General features: G+C 54.8%; 3 protein-coding genes across 3 annotated transcripts; 1 reads left to right on the plus strand and 2 right to left on the minus strand.

Annotated features, from left to right (window-relative positions):
• Positions 1-60: 60 nt before the first annotated feature.
• On the minus strand, positions 61-1,428 carry VPREB3 (V-set pre-B cell surrogate light chain 3). The gene is made up of 2 exons (XM_006908667.2): positions 1,210-1,428; positions 61-455 (listed from the first exon to the last, which is right to left on the minus strand). Exons 1-2 carry the CDS (start codon positions 1,412-1,414, stop codon positions 139-141), a joined length of 522 nt encoding a protein of 173 aa, XP_006908729.2. The 5' UTR covers positions 1,415-1,428; the 3' UTR covers positions 61-138.
• A 1,370-nt stretch (positions 1,429-2,798) lies between these two features.
• CUNH22orf15 (chromosome unknown C22orf15 homolog) lies at positions 2,799-6,354 on the plus strand. The gene is made up of 4 exons (XM_025044548.1): positions 2,799-4,919; positions 5,012-5,146; positions 5,379-5,453; positions 5,542-6,354. The coding sequence occupies exons 1-4, from the start codon at positions 4,760-4,762 to the stop codon at positions 5,679-5,681; spliced, it is 510 nt and encodes a 169-aa protein (XP_024900316.1). The 5' UTR covers positions 2,799-4,759; the 3' UTR covers positions 5,682-6,354.
• Positions 6,355-6,488: 134 nt separating this feature from the next.
• Positions 6,489-8,307, minus strand: CHCHD10 (coiled-coil-helix-coiled-coil-helix domain containing 10). Its single transcript, XM_006908668.3, has 4 exons — positions 8,267-8,307; positions 7,786-8,005; positions 6,802-6,949; positions 6,489-6,701 (listed from the first exon to the last, which is right to left on the minus strand). Exons 1-4 carry the CDS (start codon positions 8,305-8,307, stop codon positions 6,682-6,684), a joined length of 429 nt encoding a protein of 142 aa, XP_006908730.1. The 3' UTR covers positions 6,489-6,681.
• Positions 8,308-9,467: the final 1,160 nt, after the last annotated feature.

Consider the following 9,467-nt stretch of genomic DNA (forward strand, 5'->3'; position numbering starts at 1 on the left):
CTCAGAATAGTTACTGTTAATATGTTGAATATTATTAACTCATTTTATAGAGGAGGAAAATCAAGGCTCAGAGAGAGGGGCCTAAAGCCAGAGACAGAAGTGGGGCGTAGATAGGAGACACTCATCCCACACTCCACCCTAGGGTATGTAGCCCACAGAGCAATAATAATCCGCATCATCCTCAGGCTGCACAGGGCTGATGGTCAGGATGCAGGCATTGTGGGCTTTATCCGTGGCTGCTGAGAACCGGTCAGGAATGTCTGGGGCCTGGTCGTGGTCCTCCTCTGAGCGGTGGTAAAGGAGGTAGCGGGGGGCACTCCCTGCCCGTTGCTGGTACCAAGACACGCCGTAGTCCCCGATGGTCATATGGCGGGAGTTGAGCATACAGGAGAGTTGGGCTACTTGGCCTGGGAAGACCAGTATTGCATCTGGCTGGATCCGGGCTGTCTGGGAGACTGAGAGAGACAGATCCGCTCAGGCCTGGCCTGGGTCCATTCTGTCCTGCCTTTGTCCCATGAAGGCTTGGTTAGACTCCCAAAAGACTTCTGTTCCTAAAGGACTCACGGCCTGGTGCCATGGGATTGGCATTGGATGGGGCACAGAGTTGGCGATCCCTAAGCCCCCATTAGTGCCATGCTCTCAAGGTTCTGTGTTCAGATGAGGGCTTAGAGTTCAGAGGATGGGACTGGTGGCTTCTGGGTCCTTCTGTTACCCACTCACACCTCTGCCCTGAAGACTGCTATCCCTGTGGTCACACTGGTTCTTCCAAACCCTTGCTATAGAGTAACCACCCCCTGGGAAGCTTCCTGGGCTATACCATCCATCAGCTCAGCCTTAGGCAACTAGATACTGGGGACCTTCTTGGAGTTAGGTTGTTCCTGAGGCCCTGTGAGGTAGGGACCAGCCCACCTGAGCTTCTCCTGTGAAAAACTCAAAAGGTGATCAGCTTCAGACCCTAAAGAGTCAAAGTTCAAAGAGACCCTAGATATCTGGTCATTCAGAAATGGAGAAACTGAGGCCCACACAGAGAAGTGACTTGCCTCAGGACTAGGGCAGAGCCACCTGTATAGCCAGTTCTCCCCATTATCTCAGTGCCCTTTTCAGAACCCTCCCACTGTTCACATCAATTTGCTTCCTTTCAGGGGCCTTCTGAAACTAGTACAGTACCCCATCCCGCCCTTAGGTGATCCAGGCCCAGGGACGGCTCACCTGTCAGGAGGGCCCCAGTCAGGAGGGCCAAGCGCCAGCAGGCCATGGCCAGAGGTGGGAAGGCAGGCAGGAGCTGTTCTGTTGGGTGTGCTCCAGGTGCTTCAGAGCAGGGGCAGGGGAGGCCACTGGACCACAACAGGGCATGCAAATCAGCCCGTTGATTGGGGGTGGGAACAGTGTCTGGGGCCCAACTGCCAGGCCTCATCTTCCCAAATGAGAGAGTCCTGGCTCCTCAAGGCCTTCTGAGAACAGGAGCCAGAAATCCACACATACATTGTAGCAGGGGGCTGCTTTTTAATTCAGGTATAACTGACATGTGGTGAAGTGCACCAATCTTAAGTGTACGGCTCAATGATTTTATATATAAGAAATATATTCATGTATGTATACGTGTGTGCTCACACACACACACACACACACACACATCCGCAGCCTCTACCCAGAGCAAGATATAGGACATTTCCATGTCCCTAGAAGTCTTCCTCATCCTCCCACCCCTCTCCACCCCAAAGGGTAACCAGATAGAAGGATAAGTGACTTCTGTCATTAGATCAGTTTTGCCTGCTGTAGAACTTCCAATGTGAATGGAATGACAGTGTGTCCTCTTTTGTTCCTTTTTTTCAACATTGCTCCATGAGTGTGGAGCAATGTTTAATTCATTCTTCATAGCTGTGCGTAATCCATTGTGCGAATAAACAAGAATTAGTTTGTCCATTCTCCTGTTATCAGACTTTTGGGAGCTTTCCAGTCCTTCACCATTAGTAATAAAACTGCCGTGAATGCTCGTCAATGCCTTTGGTGCACCCGTATTTTCATTTCTCTAGACACCTAGGACTGGAATTGCCAGGGGTTATGAAGCGTACACATTTAGCTGTAGTAGATACTGCCAGCGTTCCACTATACTTGTACCTATCTGCATTCCCACCAGTGCATAAGAGAATTCCAGTGACTTATCCTCACCAGCACTTGAGGTGGTCAGTTCCTTTAATTTGCTAGATGGAGGGGAACTGGCTTTGGTTGGGATTCAGTTTCCTCATCTGGAAAATAAAGGTAAGCATAGTGCCAGTCCAAGGGTTGTGAAGATGCAAAGATGCAAAGGACTTATGTGCGCATTGTCAGGCACAGTGCATGTATTAACCATTCCTTTTATTTTCTGTATTCTGATGCTTTGACATCTGAGGCCTTGCTGACCTTGGAGGACTGACCCTCCTAGGGTTAGCTGGCACCTAGAGATACTTTTTAAATGCAAACCAATCAATCCTGAGCCTACACTCCCAACCACCACCTTTATAGGGATCTCACAATTTATAGGGCCACTGTCTACCTACCCTAATCACCTAGGGCCAGGTGCCAGACAACCAGGGAAGCCCTTATGCCCCAGAGCCCACTGAAAGTACTTACACCTAGCCGATCTTGAGCCTGCGTCCCCTGCCTTGCAGTTCTCCACACCCCTCCCACCCCATGCCTCCTGATGGACCCCAGTGCTTCTCCCTGTGACCCCCTCCCCCATGGCATGGTGTGCCCCCTCTTCTTGGGAAATGTAATAAACTATATTCTCAATGGCAATCACCTCCTGATCTGTTGTTCTTACCAGACATAAATAATAATAAATTAAAATAGTGCATTCTCATTAACTAGCAGCCTGAGAGCTCCCTTGGGGGCAGTTATAAACCACTCCCCAGGGTCCTACTCCTTTCCTAACACCTCCTTAAGATATCTCAGCAACCATCAAGATAAGAAGCCTTCTGAGAACAGCATTGAAGACAACAGAGGAACAGAGCTGAGGCTCTGGGACCCAGAGTGGCCATTTCTTCCAGAATCTGGCTGCAACCACTTCTGGGCTATGTTCTGCAGGACTCAGGTTCTCAGATACAGTGGTGTCCCTGGAAGAAAGTGCCCTGTGTTTAAATAAGTTTAGAAAATGCTTCCTGTTTCCACAGTACCGATTCTAAACACTTGCTACTGTTGAGCACAGATATAACACTTTAAAGTGTCATCACATTTCATCCTCACGACTCTGCTAAGTCCTGTTCTTACCCTCTTTTTACAGGTGGAAGCATTGAGGAAAGTGCTGGGTGAATCTCAAGTGCATCATGCTAAGTGAAAGAAACAAGACTCAAAGAGCTCCATACTGTATGATTCCCATTATAGGACATTCTGGAAAACAGAATGGTTGCCAAGGGCTGGGGTAGACTACAGAGGAGCATAAAGAAATTTTGGGAAGTGATGGAAATGTTCTGTACCCCGACTGTGGTAGTGGTTATATAAGATTTATGAGATTTGTCAAAACTCAAAATACTAAAAAGGGCGAATTTTACTATATGTCAAGTTCACCTCATTAAACTTAACTGAAAAAGAAAAGAAAGAAGAACAGAAGAGAGAGGAGGCTGGGAGTGAGGAGGAAGGCAAAGGGAGAAGAATGTGAGCACAGGAAAGGGGGCTTTGAGTTGGTGGAGAGCCTGCAAAGTTGGTGAGGATTCCATGCTTTGGCCAGGGGCTACCAGCTCACAGTGGGGATTTTCTCAAGACCAGCACCCCACCCCCAGGAACCTCGTCCACTTTTAGTTTGGTAGTTCAGTCTCTACTGGTGGGGGGATGTGGTCTCTGGACATCCCCGGACCCCGATGCTCCAGCCCTAACTATAGTGCTGCCTCAGAAAGTCCACATACACACACTCCCCCAGATCCTGTTACCAGGATACTGGTGGGAAGCCATTTCCTGCCTAGACGTCTTAGCAGCTCCCACTGCCATGGAGACCAGCTTGGAAGCTAGGAGGGCCTGTTTCCACCAGCTGCTCTGACTCAGCGAGCAGGAGGAAGAGGAGCCCAAGGGTCCTGGACAACAGCAGGAGCCAAGCCCCAAGGGCGGCCGAGCAGGGACCTCGGCCTGGGCCCACCCACCCATCATCCGCCCATCCACCCATCCACACATATATCTCCCAGCAGCGCCCCACCGGAATAGATCTCAGTCCCAACTCCTTCCTTAGTCGGAAAGTCGGGGTATCCTCTCCCCTACAACCATGTTTATCACAGTGATGTTTGGAGGTAAGTGGTAACCCTGTCCCAGCAGATGGGTTGAGGAATAGTACACTCGGCTTGCTTCTCTCTGCCATGGAAGGGGAAAGGCAGTGTGGGAAAGGGAGTTCACATGTGGAAGAGGGTGGGGGTGGGGTTTGGGGAAGCAGCTCTGTGAGGAGGCAGAGCCAGTGCCTGGAGACGATCACTGAAGGGAAAAACCCTGGCTGGGTACTGGGCAATTCACATGGGCTCCTCTTGAAGAACACCCGCCAGGCGATCACGAGCATGTTTTTAAACTGCACAACCTCTTGGCTATTCAGTTAATGGTCCTCAGGCTTCAGGGTGCATTAGGCAAGCACCTGAAGCTCTAGCCATAGTTGCAGATTCCAGATTCCCTAGTGGGGCTCCCTAGGGAGTCCATTTTCGGAGCAGGAGGCATGAGTTGTACATCCCTCGCTGACATCTCAGAAGATGGGTGGTGATGGGTACAGTCCTAGTTTTGTAGCTCTATTCGCTCCTCTGGTTAGGAAGAGATGAGAGAGGCAGAGGGTCCAAGATTGGGGGAAATAAAGGGTCCCATTCACTCACCTCTGCTCTCCCCGACAGCAGGCTGCTGGGAGCTGGTGAACCCCTGGTGCAGCCTGGTAACTCTCACTGCCCACCTGAGGCAGATGGGACAGGTGCCCCGAGATGGTGAGGGGGTAGGGAGGGGTTGCGGGGTGGGGATGCCCAGGGTCCCAGGCAGAAGTACCAGCTTTACCTTGCCTCCCTCCCTGCCCTCCCAGCGACCATTGCCCTCCTGGCTGAGGATGGACACCTGGTGAGCCTGGAAGAGGGCCTAGAGGGGGCTTCCCAGGCCCCCTCCACAGGCAGCTCCCTGTTGCAGGAGCGTGGAACCTATGTCCTTGTGCAGATCATCAGTAAGTGGGGCCCGAGACATGTCTCCTGCTGTTATGTCAGAATGTAAGGAGGGGTAGAGCAGTCCAGAGACCACCCAAGGCCTTCCCCAGCTCCCACTTTGGCCAGGACCTAGCCCTGACCCTTCCATCCAATGTACTGTTCTGCTCCCAGCCTGAGCCAGCAAAGTCCAGCATGAGAGGTAGGGGTGGGGACCACTAGGCCAGTCAGGAGTCATTCTTATTCCCAACACAGAAGCGGAGGGCGGGGCTCCCGCCCGCTATGTGTCCTTACTAGAGAACTTGGATGACCAGTGTCCAGAGCTTGCAGGTGAGTGTCATGGTAGAGCCTTGGAGCAGGGAGGGAAGGCAGCACCTTCTCCCCAGCCCTGACAGGCAGGCCTTCCTGGGCCTTCCAGAGGAGCTGCGCTGGCTGTCAGGCCTACCCCGCACAAGCAATAGCCGGAGGAGGCGTCCAGGTACTCGTCGTGGCCACCAAGAGCAAGGCCCTTCTTCAAGGCCCCAAAGGCTGGGCTCCCTGCTGTCCAGGACCCGCTAGCTGTGGCCAGGAGCCAGGTAAGGAGACATAGGGACACACACCCAGAAGTGGGACTCCTTCCCAGACACCTGAGGGGTGGATCCCCAATGTCAACCCCTGTCACACGCACACATATACCCACAAGATGGAGCACACTGTACCCAGAGACAGGTCCCCACCACCTTTCTGGAGTGTAAGTGCCCAAAGGCAGGAATGTCCTGAGTGCCCAGATGTGGCACAGGGCCTGGCTCTCAGTAAGTGCTCAATGAAGAGCTGCTAAAGGAACCCCATGAAAGCAGTAGCACAGCACGTGTGATGTCGGGGTTTGCACTTGGGTTAAAGGACCTAATCCTTTGTTCTGGAAGGCCCCATGACTGAGTACCATAGCCAAATGTCTGAGCAGGACTCAGGTCCAAGGGGGTTTGCCATGACCTCTGCCTTGTGTAATCAGGCCCCAAAAGACAGTGGCCGGCAGCATTCCTCTTACGAAATCTGGAATTACTGAGTTGTATTAGCAAGAGGGGAAAGGTGACAGACAAAATGTGAGGCTGCTGGGGGCCACTAAGATGTGAGTGCAGAGAAAGGGCTCCAGAGGCAGAGACAAGAAAGGCGGAGGGCATCCCTGAGAGGGAAGACAATCAGGATTCTAGCTCTCAGAGTCAGACGCCCTTGAGGTCACCTGCTAATGCCTCATCATCCGCTTTGACTGCCAGATTACAGCAGGGCTCCTCCCTCCCTACCTAGGAGGCCAGCTTACGGTGAATCATCCCCACCCACCTCATCAACCAGGGTGCTCCTGGCAGGCCAGTGAGAAGGCACACAGCAGGCTCTAGTCTAAAATAAACTTTTAATTGCACGTTTGTGTCTCGGGTCATCGGTGGGGTGAGAAATCTCCTCCTCACTACCAATCCCAGCTACCTGGGTACAATCTGATGTCAATGTCCTGGTCTGGCTGTTGGTGAAGCAGTGGAGGTGAGAGCAGGGCTGGCCCACAAATATGCTCCAGTCTGCCCTGGTCTCTTCAGGGCAGGGAGCTCAGACCTGTAGAGGGAGGAGTGGCACAGGCTGGTGGTCAACCCAAAGGTATAGGAAGAAGGCTGCCCCTCCCGCCCCCCACCTGAGTCGGGGGCTACTTTCTCACCATGGTTGTACTTGCACTGCTTCAGGGCCTCACTGAAGCCTTCACACAAGGACAGGTCACTCTGAGTGGTGGAGCAGTCCAGGAACTGCCTGATCTCATAGGCACAGGGCCCCAACTGCAGCGGCTGGGGGGCAGCACGAGCTGGGGCCTGGGGTGGTGCAGGAGTCAGCAAGGTCAGCTTGAGGTTGGTACCCAGAAGTGGGTTCCAAAGCTGGAGGCCGCCTACCCTTCCCCATAACCCCAGCTCGGGGGATCCCAGGGGTCCCAGGGAGGCTGAGTGACCCAGACTCAGCTGCTCCATCTGTGAAGCAGGGTGAGTCCACAGCCTTCTCAAAGCCACTCAGCTGATGCTAGTGAGGAATGTAGACAGCGTTTCCCTGCTGCTTCATAATGGACATGTTGGGCAGGTGGGAGGGGTGTGAGAAGAATCTAGAAAAGCCCAATGCTTTGCTAGTATTTGAAGTATAAGCCCCATCCCCACAAGTTCTAGGACCTTCCTGGCTCAGCAACACTGATCCCCATAACTCCTGACCTTGCTACTAAACCTGCATTTTGCTCAGGACTGGTGGGATGCCCAGTGGGAACAGGCCAGCAGGAAGCAGGCCCCAGAGTCACCAGCTGCCCTTTGTCCTTGGGCCTAGGTACTATAGTGCGTGACCTGGGAGTGAGGAGACAGGAGAGTCAGGAAGTTCAATATCCCTCCCTCTACAGGGGTTAGGTGACCTTGGGCCAGTCTCTGAGTCCTAAAGGCCTGGGTTTCTCCATCTCTAAAGGGCTGGTTGGCATCTGTCCCTGGGAGTCTAGGGACCTTGGCCTCAGAGGAGGGGCTGGGAGAGCTCGCCTGTGAGCGAGTGACAGGAGGGCAATAGGACCCTAAGTCAGGCGAAGTCTTAGGCCTAAGGCGGTTCTAGACATTCCGGCTGGACTCCCTGCTCTATGGTCTTCAGAGAAGTCGGTCTCAGTTTCTTCAAGCTCGTTGCTCACCTGCTGAGCAGAAGGCTGGGCGGGCTCTGAGCTTCCCCCGCTGAGGGCTCCAGTCAGGGCGCTGCCCACGACGTGTCCCACAGCTGAGCCCACGGCTACCCCAGCGGCCGTGGACGCCATCTGCGCCATCAGGCCTGGCTGGCCAGAAGGAGCCGGGGCCGGGGCAGCGGCCGAGGGCGGTGGGTGCGCGGGCGGGTGGGCAGAAGGCGCAGTGGTACGGCTGCGGAGAGGCGGGGAACACGGGGTTAATCCTAGCTGCACCCCAGGCCAGGGGCCCGAAGGGCCCGCAGTCCCAAGAAATGCCCCCCCTTTCCTCTTTCTGTAGGGTGGGCGACCACCGTCTTAGACACGTGGTTGTGGCACCCTCGACCCTCCCCCCTCCAAGATGGCGCAGTAGTCGCCAAGGTCACGCTCTCGCGCCCTTGGGGGAATGCCCGGGCTTCCCGAGCTCCTCCCCACGGGACCCCTGTCCCTTTCACACCTGGCTGGCCGTGCGGCCATGCTGCGGCTCCCCCGGGGCATGGTCGTAGCGGTGGGACTTGGCTAGCTGAGTCAGAGACGGCGACAGTGGCAGCAGTCTTGTCTCGCGGATGAACGCGGCACGGATTGTCACTGCCGGCACAAGGGGCGGGGCCTCGGAGACACGCCCCTAGCGGGAGGTACCAGGCGTGCGGTGGTAGTTCCTTCGCTCAGGTCCCCATGATTTATCCCTTTCGACATCCTCTCTTCCCGGCGGTCGACTCAACTGGCAATGTGACCCTGCGCCCTGCCTGTGCCTGGCCGGAGCTGTATGGGCCCTGGGCTATGGGCTAATGTTGCAGAGCGCGGAGGGTTTACGCAGGGGAGAGAGGCCTTCACAGACCACCACTGAGCGCAGGGAGTGGAGTTGGGTGCTGTCCAGTGGTTCAGGGCAGAGGAGACAGAGGCGATTGGTTGAGGCCTCCTGAGGAGGGGACTCGAGGCGCCAGGCGGAGCTGTGCTCCTCCTCCTCCTGTCAAGGTTTGCAAATTACTGCGTGGTCTCAGGGTCGCAGGGTTGGGGACTAGATTCGGAAAGAGGTGTCCTGGGGAGGGCCTGGCGCGACCCGTCTCCAGAACTTTCGCTAGGGGGCGTCCGGAACCCTTCTTCGACTCCTTCCCGGCCAAAATGCGCCGCAGGCATGGGCAGCCTTGGGCAGCACCGCCAGGGCTGCGTGCGATGAGGCCTCCCGCGTGGCCCTCCACAGCGCCTGACACACGTGCGTCACGGATGCAGCACCGGACACTGACAGCGTTTACACGATATTCAAGCAGCGTGACCCATCCCAAAGGCCATTCCTGAGTGCCTAGAGGCATTTGCACGTGTTTGAATTCTAGGGCCTCGTGATTTTACCACCTTGGTACCAGGGCTAGGGGTAGGCGGAGATGTGGATTTAGGATGCTTCCCAGTCTTTCAGGGACTCGAGGTTTTCATGGACTCTTCTGAGTGACTTAACAGTGCTCATAGTATTGTCCTTGGGGGAAGGGGCCTTGACTTCTTTTATCGCACCCTCCATCACTCTCCGTTGTGCCCGCTAGAGGCCTGGTGGTACAGGGATTGTGGGGAGGGTGGAATCACCCAGAGCAAAGGCATGGCGGTGAAGGAGTGGGGCAGAGCGGGGACTGGTCCAAAGGGGAAAGGAGGTTCCTCTATGAGGAAGGGAA

The sequence above is a fragment of the Pteropus alecto genome, unplaced genomic scaffold (assembly GCF_000325575.1).
Source record: "Pteropus alecto unplaced genomic scaffold, ASM32557v1 scaffold113, whole genome shotgun sequence".
NCBI lineage: Eukaryota > Metazoa > Chordata > Mammalia > Chiroptera > Pteropodidae > Pteropus > Pteropus alecto.

What these genes read in the sequence shown, in the direction of transcription:
- CUNH22orf15 (XM_025044548.1), top strand. Translation starts at nt 4,760, where the DNA reads ATGAGAGAGGCAGAGGGTCCAAGATTGGGGGAAATAAAGGGTCCCATT. An exon ending in GGGACAGGTGCCCCGAGATG is followed by an intron (nt 4,920 to 5,011) that starts GTGAGGGGGTAG and finishes CTGCCCTCCCAG; the next exon opens with CGACCATTGCCCTCCTGGCT. An exon ending in TGTCCTTGTGCAGATCATCA is followed by an intron (nt 5,147 to 5,378) that starts GTAAGTGGGGCC and finishes TTCCCAACACAG; the next exon opens with AAGCGGAGGGCGGGGCTCCC.
- VPREB3 (XM_006908667.2), bottom strand. Translation starts at nt 1,414, where the DNA reads ATGAGGCCTGGCAGTTGGGCCCCAGACACTGTTCCCACCCCCAATCAA. An exon ending in GACTGGGGCCCTCCTGACAG is followed by an intron (nt 456 to 1,209) that starts GTGAGCCGTCCC and finishes TGTCTCTCTCAG; the next exon opens with TCTCCCAGACAGCCCGGATC.
- CHCHD10 (XM_006908668.3), bottom strand. Translation starts at nt 8,307, where the DNA reads ATGCCCCGGGGGAGCCGCAGCATGGCCGCACGGCCAGCCAG. An exon ending in ATGGCCGCACGGCCAGCCAG is followed by an intron (nt 8,006 to 8,266) that starts GTGTGAAAGGGA and finishes GCCTCTCCGCAG; the next exon opens with CCGTACCACTGCGCCTTCTG. An exon ending in GCAGTGCAAGTACAACCATG is followed by an intron (nt 6,702 to 6,801) that starts GTGAGAAAGTAG and finishes CTCCCTCTACAG; the next exon opens with GTCTGAGCTCCCTGCCCTGA.